Consider the following 14193-nt stretch of genomic DNA (forward strand, 5'->3'; position numbering starts at 1 on the left):
ACACTAAGTACATAGATATCTACCAAGGGAGGCAGCATAAGCAAGATGATAATAGATGAAAGAGAGAGTAGAGATGTGTAGAGCTTGATGAGAGCAATCTACAAAGCTCCTCCATTCTAAAAACTGATCAAGTATGCATGAGGTATCCCCTCCTCAAGCTCACATTTCTGCAAAAGCACCTTTTCTACTATTTTTAGCAACTAGAGAGAGAAGATAAGGGTTGGTTCGCATGGAGAGCAAGAAAACGAGAGATGCATCTTCTTTTCCTCCCTTTTGGGCATGCATGGCTCACCTTTTGACATGTGTAAGCCTTGGTTCACATCCTGCAGTCCATATGTAAGTCCCAGTCTTATATCCTTCCCGTAAGCCATATTTTACACTTTCTGGGCATCCCGAGAGTCCGTTTGACTTCCCGTAAATCATGTTGAGATCCTAGAAAATTTTTCTTTGCACTTTTGAAGTAGCATTCACGTGTAGGACTTTCTATTGCCTGAATGCACTCCTCTACCTCATGTCATTAGCTTATTTTAATATTCTCTCTCTAGAATTCTAGTGAGAGAGTATCCATTTTTGCACTTTTAAAGGTTTATTCTTTTGATTGACATCAACTAGAGTCAAAATATACCTTTTTTCAATAGAGTGCCTTTTCCATATGCTTACCTTTGTATTCTCTCTCTAGATAGCTACTTTTTAGAGAGAGAAAACCTGTGAAGCTATCAAAATATAATTTTGATGACATTACCCCGCCCTTAAATCATAGTCATCCTTGACTACGCTTATGTTCAAGGAAGACCGGAATCTTATCATTTGCTTTGGATCCACTTTTAAGTGAATTACACCATTCCATAATAGACTAACTCTACTACTTGGGAGACACTCAGCTGCAGTAAGCGTGTAAAACATTCTATAGCCATAACACCATTCTATAATAGAGTGCTAATCTACTCGGGTCTTGAGAGACACAGTTTGTTGCAAGCATGTGTTTCTTTAGTTAACTAACAATTCACAAGCTTTAACACCTTCCCGTAGTAGAGTACTAATCTACTCGGTGCTTGAGGGACGAATCCGTCGCAAGCATGTGTGACATAAAAACATTATATGCACATAAAAATATATCTCTCTCTCGTCAGTTCGACAGCGCCATTGGTCAGTTGTTTTCGTCAGAGTCAAGTTCTTTCTGGTGCAATCCTATGGTCTACGTGTTGGAGGACTGTACAGTTCTTCCATCTTTCTTTCAGAGATGGGATTCTAGGGCCACTTCTACCTTCCTCGACATCAGATCCAGATCAATTACAGAGTGGTCCAGGGACATCCTGGAAGGCCTACATCATGGTTTTAGAGTTCCTTGGGAGATATGATTGGTGGTACAGGCAGGTGTCTAGTGGATTTTGAGCATTGAGAGGTTGTGGGCACTCCTAGGGCTGCATCGTTGGGAGAGCCTAGGCAGATTTGTGTCGTCATCAGGGTTCACAGCTAGTTCTCCTAGTTCCCTTTTCCCTTATCATTCTTTTTGTATTACCTTCTAAGTACTTTTCCCTCACAGCTTTATGTTTATCCTTGAGGGTTTTTAACCCAAACATCTAGTTGTATTGATTATCATTTGGGATATCTCCCATGGATTTCTTGTATTATCAGCCTTTTGGCTTGAAGTAATATGAAGCGTACAAGCCCAGTGGTTACTCCAACGAGAGAGAGAGAGAGAGAGAGAGAGAGAGAGAGAGAGAGAGAGAGAGAGAGAGAGAGAGAGAGAGAGAGAGAGAGAGAGAGAGAGAGAAATGAAATGAAATGAAATGTTATATTAACGTCTTCAAAAGGCCAAAATGACCTATGAGACCAATCAGTTACAAAATAGTGAATCTAATACCATGTCTGGGTACAAAAGAACTAGAAAAGAACTAGAAGTGGAACAAAATACTACTACTACTACTACAATCTAAAACTACGTGGGTGTAGCAGCTGATACAATAGGTACCCGGTAAACTGGATGTAACAGTGTGTGAAACAAAGATGGAAGAAATGGTGAGGATCCATCCTCATCTGCACTCTGGATGTCGAGAGAGTATGGCTCGAATCTTCTGTTGTAGTCTCCGTCGATGCTGTGTAGCTCCTCTCCTCAGTCGCGGTCGTCTGTATCTCTGTAGCTCCAATGCTCGGTCGATGAGAGTGCCAGTAGTGGTCGAATGAGTGTGGGACGAGCTCTGCAGTGGTGGCTGCTCCTCTGGCTGTCCCATATCTAGTGAAAAGAAATCTGTAATGTGTCTCTGGGACTGCCTCTCTCTAGCTCTCCCCAGTAAAGTGTCTCTATACCTGTGTAACTCAAGTAGATATAGTCCAAGACATCTCTGATCCTCATAACTCATGACCCTAGATAGAGGACCAAAACCCTCTCTGAATAAGCAGTGGAAACGCCCCCGTATCTCATAGAACACTGTGCAATGACATATGTAGTGCAACTCTGTCTCTGGCTCTCTTTGGCATAATCGGCATATCCTGCTGTCTGCTGGTATCCCTCTGAATCTACCGGTCTCAATCTCGAGCTGATGTGAGGATGTGCGTATCTGACCAATGGCACAACGCAAACCATGAGACATATGTGTGTCCATGTAGTTGGGTCGAATCACAAACCCATCTCCTGTGAGGTGGAGAAGATGCTCTCTATAGAAAGCCATCTTCGTGCTCAACTCCTGATGCGGCTCTATCCATGTCCTCCTGGTGTCGAGCTGGATCAGGTCCTGACGAATGAGTCTAGTGATCTCCACCCGTGTAAGAGACAGCGAGGGTGCCTGAAGAGAATATTGGAAAGGGGGCAACCTGTCCATGGTGAAGCCATGCGTCTGAAACCATGAAGTCATCTGTGCATACCAGCATGAAGTGTCCCCCTGTAGAGCTAACTGTCTGGAAGACTCAAGGGCCAATCTAGCATATCTGTCTCTAGTAGTATCCCATAGGCTGTGCACAAAGGACACTGATCTGGTAAGCGCCTCAATCTCCATGGGGGGGGCAGCTAGCTCTGCTCGAATGATCGCGTGAGGTACGGAGGCCTTGGCTCTAATCAATCGGGAGATCATAGATACCAAGGGCCTCTCCATACTTCTCCAACCATCCTGGCCTACAGAAGGTCCCCATACCTGTACCCCATACATCATAGCTGAGGCTACTAAAGTATCAAAGAGCCATAACTTTGTCCGAGGTTCCTGGAACTGAACCTGCGAACACATCCTCTCCAAGCCTCCCAAGGCCGCATAAGCTCTGGTCAGTCTAGTCTTTGCTGCTCTCCCCAAAGAAAACCTCGGCCTAGTGAAGACTATCCCAAGGTAAGTGTATGCATCTGTATACTCCACAATCTCTTGACCATACGTGAAGGTCGGTGCCGATCTCCTGATCCACTGCGGTGTGGTGTTAAACACCATGACCTTGGTTTTACCAAGGTTTACAGACAATCCACTATCCTCTGCAAAACTGTGTAATGCATCCAACTGTCGCTGCATACCCTCTGGTGAGTCAGAGATCAAGACAATATCATCAGCATATAACAACAATGGGATCCACGTCCCTGCCAGCTGGGCACCTCTATCACCCTCTCTGTCAATGTAATCAGACACCTCATCAACATACATACCAAATAGAGTAGGAGACACAGGGCAACCCTGTTTCACCCCGATAGTGGAGTGAACTAAGTCAGATATCCCCTCTGGGGTGCGTACATGTCCCATCACTGATCTGTATAAAGCCATAATCCCCCAAATCAACACTGTGGGCACCCCCATCTCCTGCAGTCTGCGCATCAGTCGAGCTCTCGGTACCATGTCAAATGCTTTGCGGAAATCCACAAAGCTACAATAAATCCGTCTCCCATGTGACCTGCCCTCCTCAATGATAGCTCTGAGTGTCAGAATATGGTCAAGAGTGGAGAAACCCCTCCTGAAACCTGCCTGTCCCTTTGCCCGTACACCCTCACCCTCTGCCCAGTTACTCAACTGCTGCTCAATAATGGATGCATACAATCGTGCCAGTGTGTGTCCAACCATAATAGTGCGGTAATTTCCAGGCTCTGTAGGATCACCTGCCTTGAATATAGGCACAATAGTAGACAACCTCCAAGTCTCAGGTAATCCCTCACACATGGCACGATTGAACAACACTGCAAGAACCTCCATCAGCATATCCCTAGCATGTATAAAGTGCTCCGCTACTAGACCGTCATGATCGTAAGCCCTCCGGGTCCTCATCCTGTCAATGGCTCTCTTTACCATCTCAGTGGTAAAGAAGGTGCTCGTAGGTGGACATGGCTCTGTAGGATCTGGAAGGGGATCCTGCCCAGGAACCGTATATAACGATGCCGCATACTGGCCCCACACATCAGGAGAAGTAATCACTGGGGGAGGGGAGTGCTCATGGAAGAGTCGCCATGCCTCGCCTGAGTCTCTACTCAAGAACAACTGATACAAGTCTCGCTCCATCTGGGCCAGGTAAGCTCGTTTTTTCTTTCGCACAAGGCGCCGGAAAGCAATCCGCGACTGTCTGTAGGTGATGACTCCTAAATGAAGATCCCTCTGAAGCTGGGCTCTCATCTCTCTGCACTCCTCATCATACCAACTATTCTGGGGCATGCTCCCAGAATGTCGCCTCCGATCCGGTTGAGTGTGTGGGTATGCCTCTGATGCTGCATCATGTAGTGTCTCAGTCAATAAAGTAGTGCACTCCTCTACTGAGAGGCCTGGAGCAACTGTGCATAGACGATCCCAGATCGCCTCTGTATAAACCGAGTCAGTCTCTGGTGTAAATGTATAACGGGTGTGTGACCTGCCTCCTGATTTCTGGGCTGTACTAAACTGAAAAGATACGGACAGTGTCAAGAGAGCATGATCCACTGCTACGCCCACTGGTCTGGCTCCCACCATGAAATCCTGAATACAAGGAATAAAGCTCGGCTGTGTCATAACATAGTCCACTGTACTGGCCCCATGTCTGTGTGGAAAGCATGTGAAGCCTGCTGCTCCAGGAAACCGCTGTAAGCCATTAAGTATGGCTAGCCCATGTGTAGTCGTCATCTCCGTGAGGTATCTCCCATACTCAGTCTGCTCTCTGTCATGTGAGCATCTGTCAAACCCCAGCTCACCCACATCCAACTCTCTAAGCATCTCATCTGAGGTGTCGTAGAAGACTGTCTGACAGTTGCCCGTTCGAGCATTGAAGTCTCCTAGGAGGATGATATCACCATCCCTAGAAAACTCCCATATATCATCATCTAGAATTGAGAAAGGCGACTGCCCTCTGGATACAGCATATACTGACGTACTGGGGGGGAAGTAACATATAGCAATATATAGAAATCGACCTGTGTCAGCTCTCAGCCTCACCCACATGTATCTAGCCTGATCATCTCTCCGTACAATATGTAGTAGTGGCTGTAGCTCCTCCCTAAACAACACCGCTACTCCTCCTGAACCTCTACTCCCATGCTCAGATCTCGTGACTGTTCTGTGGGCTGTCTCCCATTTGTATCCCACCACATGTGGCATCAGTTGGCCAGGGGCCTGGTGAGTCTCTGAAAAGAAAACAAAGAGAGAGAGAGAGAGAGAGAGAGAGAGAGAGAGAGAGAGAGAGAGAGAGAGAGAGAGAGAGAGAGAGAGAGAGAGAGAAATGAAATGATATATTAACGTCTACAAGAGGCCAAAATGACCTATGAGACCAACTGATTACAATGATGAGTCTAGTACCAAGTCTGGGTACAAACAAGAAAACTACAAACAAAGAAATGATAGGAGTGCTACCGACTCCTATGGGTGGCTGGTAGGTTGAGCAATGGTATCATGCCATAAAGGTACAAAGTGGGGATAAGTGTCAACATGATACAATATAGCAGTAGCATGAAGCCTATCATGAGAGAGAGAGAAAGAGAGAGAGAGAGAGAGAGGGATCCACACTATGTATACATGTGTCACCACATTATGCATACATGTTCATAAGCCTCAATGTGTATACATGACCCACAATTTGCTTACAAGTCTCTATCAAGTGTTCTCTGTACATTAAAGACCCTATGGCTCTGGGACTACAATGCCTTTGCTGCATTTAGTGTACATCCGATTGGCTGAAACCTGTGTAATGCCCTGGCAGAGAAAGACAGTAGCCGTGTGACGCGCGAGCAGAGACTGAGTAGCAGCACCAGGTGACGCGTGGACAGCTGTTGACGTGCGGGCAGTGAGAGAGGCTATTTGTTTGCGTGCGCGCGGTTTGCACAGTGGAGGAGAGCATGAGCAGTTCCATTATAGAGAGAGAGAGAGAGAGAGAGAGAGAGAGAGAGAGAGAGAGAGAGAGAGAGAGAGAGAGAGAGAGAGAGAGAGAGAGAGAGAAATGAAATGAAATGAAATGTTATATTAACGTCTTCAAAAGGCCAAAATGACCTATGAGACCAATCAGTTACAAAATAGTGAATCTAATACCATGTCTGGGTACAAAAGAACTAGAAAAGAACTAGAAGTGGAACAAAATACTACTACTACTACTACTACAATCTAAAACTACGTGGGTGTAGCAGCTGATACAATAGGTACCCGGTAAACTGGATGTAACAGTGTGTGAAACAAAGATGGAAGAAATGGTGAGGATCCATCCTCATCTGCACTCTGAATGTCGAGAGAGTATGGCTCGAATCTTCTGTTGTAGTCTCCGTCGATGCTGTGTAGCTCCTCTCCTCAGTCGCGGTCGTCTGTATCTCTGTAGCTCCAATGCTCGGTCGATGAGAGTGCCAGTAGTGGTCGAATGAGTGTGGGACGAGCTCTGCAGTGGTGGCTGCTCCTCTGGCTTTCCCATATCTAGTGAAAAGAAATCTGTAATGTGTCTCTGGGACTGCCTTTCTCTAGCTCTCCCCAGTAAAGTGTCTCTATACCTGTGTAACTCAAGTAGATATAGTCCAAGACATCTCTGATCCTCATAACTCATGACCCTAGATAGAGGACCAAAACCCTCTCTGAATAAGCAGTGGAAACGCCCCCGTATCTCATAGAACACTGTGCAATGACATATGTAGTGCAACTCTGTCTCTGGCTCTCTCTGGCATAATCGGCATATCCTGCTGTCTGTTGGTATCCCTCTGAATCTACCAGTCTCAATCTCGAGCTGATGTGAGGATGTGCGTATCTGACCAATGGCACAACGCAAACCATGAGACATATGTGTGTCCATGTAGCTGGGTCGAATCACAAACCCATCTCCTGTGAGGTGGAGAAGATGCTCTCTATAGAAAGCCATCTTCGTGCTCAACTCCTGAGGCGGCTCTATCCATGTCCTCCTGGTGTCGAGCTGGATCAGGTCCTGACGAATGAGTCTAGTGATCTCCACCCGTGTAAGAGACAGCGAGGGTGCCTGAAGAGAATACTGGAAAGGGGGCAACCTGTCCATGGTGAAGCCATGCGTCTGAAACCATGAAGTCATCTGTGCATACCAGCATGAAGTGTCCCCCTGTAGAGCTAACTGTCTGGAAGACTCAAGGGCCAGTCTAGCATATCTGTCTCTAGTAGTATCCCATAGGCTGTGCACAAAGGACACTGATCTGGTAAGCGCCTCAATCTCCATGCGGGGGGCAGCTAGCTCTGCTCGAATGATCGCGTGAGGTACGGAGGCCTTGGCTCTAATCAATCGGGAGATCATAGATACCAAGGGCCTCTCCATACGTCTCCAACCATCCTGGCCTACAGGAGGTCCCCATACCTGTACCCCATACATCATAGCTGAGGCTACTAAAGTATCAAAGAGCCATAACTTTGTCCGAGGTTCCTGGAACTGAACCTGCGAACACATCCTCTCCAAGCCTCCCAAGGCCGCATAAGCTCTGGTCAGTCTAGTCTCTGCTGCTCTCCCCAAAGAAAACCTCGGCCCAGTGAAGACTATCCCAAGGTAAGTGTATGCCAGAGAGTCTTGTGAAAGATTGTCCTAAAGCTCGGAATTGGGAAGGTCAACCTAGGGGCAATCAGACACAGCCACCCCGTACCTGGCATGGAGTCCATGTCCTATGCTACAGCAGTGTCGAACATGCAGGGGGTTTGGCTCACAGTTCAGCCAAGCCCCAGCGTCAGAAGATGGCAGAGAAGCCTCCGGCAGTAGTAAGGAAGGTCTACCGCCGCAGAGACAGAGTAGGAGTGGAGGAGCAGCCTCCATGTAGACCTCCTGAGATGACAGCATAGGATGAGAGTAGAGAGCCAGTTCTGGCAGCGGAGGAGCAGCCTCCGGAGAGACTACAGGAGGAGGAGGTCCCCCATGCTGACACAGTGGTCAGAGAGGCCCTTGGAGATTCAGCAGAGGTACCTCTTTCAGTGATCCCTTCAGTGGTACAGCTTTCAGTTGCTACAGGACCAGTGGAGGTTGGAGAAACACCTATGATTATACCCCCTAGGTTTATCAGAGTTGTCTCTCCTCCCTCTCATTTCTCTTCCGAGTCCGACATGCCTTTGTCTCAGTGGTTACCCAGTCACTTCTTCTCTTCTGAGGCCCTTGGAGGAGCCCTATTGGCAGATTGAGAGATGGTCCCCTTCAGATTCGGTTGATGTTCTTACAGTTTTCTTCCAGGGGGGGGTGCTATTTTACAGGGCTCGACCTCTTCTCCCATGTTTAGAGTTATGTTTGAGACGAGGCATGATAGAGAGTGGGACTTAGTGACAGTTTATGACAGGTTCTTTGATCAGGTTTCTCTCTTGGCAGAGAACTATCTTGGCACTCTGGCCAACAGCCTACTTTCTCGTCAGTTCGACAGTTCCATTGGTCAGTTGTTTTGGTCAGATTCAGGTTCCTTCTGGTGTATTCCTATGGGCTTCGTGTTGGAGGACTCTACAGTTCTTCCTTCTTCTTTTCAGAGATGGGATGCCAGAGCCACTTCTACCTTCTTCGGCATCGGATCCAGATTGATTACCGAGTGGTTCAGGGACATCGTGGAGGGCCAGCATCATGGTTTCAGAGTTCCTTGGGAGATTTGATTGGTGGTTGAGGCAGGTGTATAGTGGACTCTGAGCGTTGAGAGGTTGTGGGCGCTCCTGGGGCTGCATCGCTGGGAGAGACCTAGCAGATCTGTGCAATCAGCAGGGTTCACAACTTGTTCTCCTAGTTCCCTTTTCCCTTATCATCTTTTTGTATTACCTTCTGGGTACTTTTCCCTCACAGCTTTATGTTTATTCTTGAGGGTTTTTAACCAAGACATCCAGTTGTATTGATTATCATTTGGGATATCTCCCATGGATTTCAGGTATTTTCAGCCTTTTGGCTTCAAGTAATATGAAGGGTACAAGCCCAGTGGTTACTCCAAAAGAGAGAGAGAGAGAGAGAGAGAGAGAGAGAGAGAGAGAGAGAGAGAGAGAGAGAGAGAAATGAAATGAAATGAAATGTTATATTAACGTCTTCAAAAGGCCAAAATGACCTATGAGACCAATCAGTTACAAAATAGTGAATCTAATACCATGTCTGGGTACAAAAGAACTAGAAAAGAACTAGAAGTGGAACAAAATACTACTACTACTACAATCTAAAACTATGTGGGTGTAGCAGCTGATACAATAGGTACCCGGTAAACTGGATGTAACAGTGTGTGAAACAAAGATGGAAGAAATGGTGAGGATCCATCCTCATCTGCACTCTGGATGTCGAGAGAGTATGGCTCGAATCTTCTGTTGTAGTCTCCGTCGATGCTGTGTAGCTCCTCTCCTCAGTCGCGGTCGTCTGTATCTCTGTAGCTCCAATGCTCGGTCGATGAGAGAGAGAGAGAGAGAGGTGGGCTACCGGCATATCAGAGGATCCTTCAGAGATTGTATCGTTGCTTCTATCCGGCTCCGAAGTGGTGGTGGACGCATTGAGGACATCCTCCTTTTCGGCAGAAGCACATTTATGTTATTACTCTCATCGGAGGAGTGTGCTTCTGACCTGCTTGAGCAATCTCTTCTCCGTGCTTAGAGCATTTAGTATTTATTGTTCAGTGGTATGCAGATTTTGACCTCTCCTCCTTTGAGGATAGATGCCAGGTTCCGAGGTTTCCAGTAAAACTCTCCTTTCCTGGGTTACCGCGAGAGTTTAGGGTGCCTCAGGTTCTTACTCAGTTTGGTGCTTTGTTTGGCACACCTTTTCAATGTTCTATAGAGCTCAGGTCTTCTATCCCCTCTTTCATGGTTGCTGCCCGCACTCGATTGACTTTCCTAATACTATCCGCTACGAGTGGGCAGACACAGTGCGCACACAGAGTTTAGTGGTGACAGGAAGGCCGAATCAATGTCTGAACTATCACTTGATGGTGCATCTGGTGAAAGATTGTCCCACAACTCAGACTTGGAGAAGCCAACCTAGAGCCAAGCAGCAGCACAACAGCCACAGTACGCACAGCGCCAGAGACAGGGTGCAGAGAGTCAGAGACAGACACAGCATGCAGGCAGTCAGGCTTCTCAGGGACAGCAGAGATCTTCAGGTAGGCTTCCTGTAGAGCCTCAGAAGGTTTACAGAAGAAGACAGAAACCTGCAGAAGATATTCAGGCTACAGAGAGACCGCCTGAGGTGGAGGTGTAGCATGTTGGGGCTAGTTTAGCTCCAATTGCTGAGGGGGTGGCAGATGAGTCCTCATCATTGGCTCTGGGACAGGAGTTTTCGAGGTTTCTGATGCTCTTGCAGTTGTCCCTCTCACAACAGATACTGACCAAGCAGTGGATGTATCTTCTTCAGTGGTCCGCTTTCCGTCTCCCTCTCAGGTCCCCCTCTCTATGTGTCTCCCAAGATTCTTCTTCGCATTAGGTCCGTGGAGATATCCAGATTCTCCACTGAGGCCGGGCCCGCTACAGGTTGACATGATTCTTTTGGCAGAGGGCTCTTCCGGTGATCCGGGTTTTTGGGGTTCTTGTTCTCAGCTGATGGTGAGCTTCATGTTTGAGACACGATCAGGCTTGGGACATGCAGTAGCAAACGCTTTGTATGATCAGATTATTGTTCAGGCTGAGAGGTTCTTTGGTCCCCAGGTTTATCATCTTCTTTCCTCTCAGTTTGATGATGCTATAGGCAGGCTTGTGTGGTTAGACAGACAATCTTTTTGGTCCTTGCCTATGGTTTTCTACATGGAGGCAGACAGAGAGCCTCCCACTTTGATCAGGATATGGGACATCACTAGGGCAGCTAAAATTTTACAGGTTGGATGTGTGGAGCTGTGTGAGTGGATGGTGGAGATGTTCAGGTCCCAGTGTCATGGTTTTTCAGTGATTTGGACAGTCTGAGATTGCAGCATAGTGCTTTCACAGGGGTGTTTCACATGAGGTCTCAGTGGATGCTCGTATGGTATATAGGATGCTTTTACCCTAGGGGTGGTGGATTGTTATCCGCCGTTCTATGCCTTTTACTGTTCCTTTTGTATCATCTTTATTCTCCCCTGTGTGCAGGAGAGGAGGCTTTTCCCCTTGTATCTTGGAAAGGGTTTTTTCCAGCCCCATTATCTCATGTATTATTTGGCCATTTGGTCTTCTGAAGTAATGAAAAGGGTCCAAGCCCTGTTGGCTTCGGCATTAAGAGAGAGAGAGAGAGAGAGAGAGAGAGAGAGAGAGAGAGAGAGAGAGAGAGAGAGAGAGAGAGAGAGAAAGAAAGAAAGAAAGAAAGAAAGATTTTTAACGTCTATGTCAGGCCGAAATCGGCCTATGAGACAAATCAAATGTACATTGTGTGTATGTCATCCGTCTATCGGAAAGACAAATGAAACAAAATTGATACAAAACTGAGCTGAAAGTAGGTAGTGGAGTATCTGAGGAGGGATGGAGCTCTATCTCTAGGGGTATATGCATGTCTGTATGCTCAAGGTAGTACAATCATGAGAATGCATCAAGCTATCTAGCTCCATCCTGTACTAATGGGGGGGTGTAAGATGTGGTACATGGGTGGGTCTGGTGCCAAGGCTACCCGGATGAAAGCGGTCGGGTCAGCCCTCATCTGAGCCACTCGCTCCTCAGTGGCACGGCGCTCCCGGGCTCGGATCTCCTCGATCTGTCGGTGGTGGGAGCTCGCGCCCCTGTAGCCTGTGACTCGTGGTCGTCGTCTAGCTCGGTTCACCTGCGCCTGTGGGAGTGTCACTCCCCTCTGAGTGTCTGGTGAGGGGGGGGCGGAAATCCTCTGAAAGAAGTCTGTGAGCTGCGATTGTCTCCCCTCTGTCTGTGTAGCTGTGTGTGGCTGTAGTAGTGTGTCCCGATGGCTCTGTATCTCTAGTAAGAAACGTCCGAGCTGTCTCTGATCTCGAGATTCCATGATCTCTCGGAGAGTGGGCTGTCCTCTAAATAGGGCCTCATACCTGCCTCTGATCTCAGTGTATGCTCTGCATCTACATACAAAGTGCTCCTCACTCTCCACCTCCTCTGTGCAGGCTCTGCAGATTCGCTCCCCCCTCGGAACACCAGTATGTCTCCCGATCTCAATCTCTAACCTGTGTGAAGCCACTCTCAGCTGACCAATCGCCACCCGTGAGCTATGTGGCATATATGTGTCCATGTAGCGTGGTCTCTGTATGAACCCCCCAGATAATATGGTGAGAAACTGGTCTCTGTAATCTGACATCCTCGTCCCCAAGCTAGGTGCCGCCCAGACTCTCCTAGTGTATAGCTGCCACAGATCCTGTCTCAATACCAAGTTCCTCTCACTGCGAGAGAGGTGAACATATGGTGAGTGGGGGTCGTACTGGAATGGTGGTAGGCTCTCCATGTCAAGACCGTGTCCCTCAAACCATGCTCTGACCTGTGAGTACCATGCTCTCTCATGTCCACTCTCTGATAGCTGTATAGCTGCCTCAAATGCTCTACGGGTAAGTCTGTCAGGAGGTAGCTCTCTCATCCTCTGGATGAAGCAAACTGTCTGGAATAGTGCCTCTACAACCATAGGTGGTGTGGCGAGCTCGGCTCTAATAATGTCGTGTGGCACTGTCTTCTTGCTGCGCAGCAAGCGTGAGATCATATATACCTGTGGTCTCTCAAGTTGTGTCCACTGGTCAGCTGTCAATCCTGGTGCCCATACTGCCGCCGAGTACATCAAGGCCGGGGTGACTAAGGTGTCGAAAAGCCACCCCTTCGTGCGGGGCTCCTGAAAGTGTGCCTGGTGGCACCTCCGCTCTAGCATGGCCAGAGCTGCATATCCTCGGGTGAGCCTGTCAACAGCAGCCTGCCTCATAGTGAAGGGTCCTGGTAGGCTGGTGAATGTGATGCCAAGGTAGACATAGGAGGTGACTACATCAACCTGTCCTCCTGCTGCTGTGAAGGTGGCGGCGCTCCTCACTGCACTGGATGTGTGAAAGATCATAACCTTGGTTTTGCCAAGGTTCACAGTCAACCCCCTGTTTGTGCTGAATTCGTCCAAGGCCTCAAGATGGCGTTGCAAGCCCTCGGGTGACTCTGAAATCAACACAATATCATCAGCATATAACATGATGTGGACCGGAGTACCTGCTAAGTCGCTCCCCTCTCCCCTGCTCGTAGTATGTAGTCGGAGATCTCGTCGATGTATAGCCCAAAGAGTGTCGGGGAGAGTGGGCATCCTTGCTTAACACCAATGGTGCTAGCAATGGTCTCTGAAAAACCGCCTGGGCAACGAACCCGACCCGCCACCCTCTCATATAGAGCATATATGGCCCAAATCATCTCTGTTGGTACCCCAATGCTGTGAAGGCGCTGGAAGAGTCTCTCGCGTGGGACTGTGTCAAAGGCCTTGCGGAAGTCCACAAAGCAGCAGTAAAGCCTCTTCTTCCGCGCCTTTGCCCCATCAATGAGGCAGCGCAGAACGAAGATGTGGTCAATGGTGGAGAAAGCTCGTCTGAAACCTGCTTGGCCTGGAGCTCGTAAACCCTCGATCTCTGCGTAGCAGCTGAGCTGTGCCTCAAGTACTGCTCCATATAGCTTGGCCATCGTGTGGCCAATCATGATAGTCCTGTAGTTCCCTGGGTCCAGGGTGTCGCCAGATTTGTGGATAGGCACTATGGTGTGCTGTGTCCACTCCTCTGGGAAGCCCTCCCCTATAGCCCGGTTGAAGACATGTGCAATCAACGGGGCTATAGTGGAGGCCGCATAAATGATGTGCTCACTCTGTAATCCAGTATGGTCAGCTGATCGTCTGTGCTGCATGCGGCGTATGGCCCTCTCTACCATCTCTGCCGTAAAGAAGGAGGAGCACGTGGGGCGAGGCTCGTGTGGTTGTGGAATAGGA

At 48.2% G+C, this 14193-nt stretch overlaps 1 protein-coding gene and 2 pseudogenes across 2 annotated transcripts in view; 2 read left to right on the forward strand and 1 right to left on the reverse strand.

Moving 5' to 3' along the window:
• LOC147437175 (uncharacterized) overlaps positions 1-14193 on the reverse strand; it is a 262737-nt pseudogene that overhangs the window by 79844 nt on the left and 168700 nt on the right.
• The window catches only part of LOC147437176 (uncharacterized), a 122482-nt gene that overhangs the window by 56896 nt on the left and 51393 nt on the right, over positions 1-14193 (forward strand). Inside the window, exon 2 of one of the 2 annotated variants that reach the window (XM_086486781.1) lies at positions 8685-9294. The exons of the other annotated variant lie outside the window; for it this stretch is intronic. Within the exon in view, the coding sequence (XP_086342907.1) occupies positions 8685-8983 (299 nt within the window). The 3' untranslated portion in view covers positions 8984-9294. Of the gene's footprint in view, positions 1-8684; positions 9295-14193 lie in introns of those variants that run through there. 2 annotated transcript variants of the gene reach the window in all.
• Positions 9427-11499, forward strand: LOC147437177 (uncharacterized; annotated as a pseudogene).

The sequence above is a fragment of the Adiantum capillus-veneris genome, chromosome 17 (genome assembly GCF_014529385.1).
Source record: "Adiantum capillus-veneris isolate H3 chromosome 17, ASM1452938v2, whole genome shotgun sequence".
NCBI lineage: Eukaryota > Viridiplantae > Streptophyta > Polypodiopsida > Polypodiales > Pteridaceae > Adiantum > Adiantum capillus-veneris.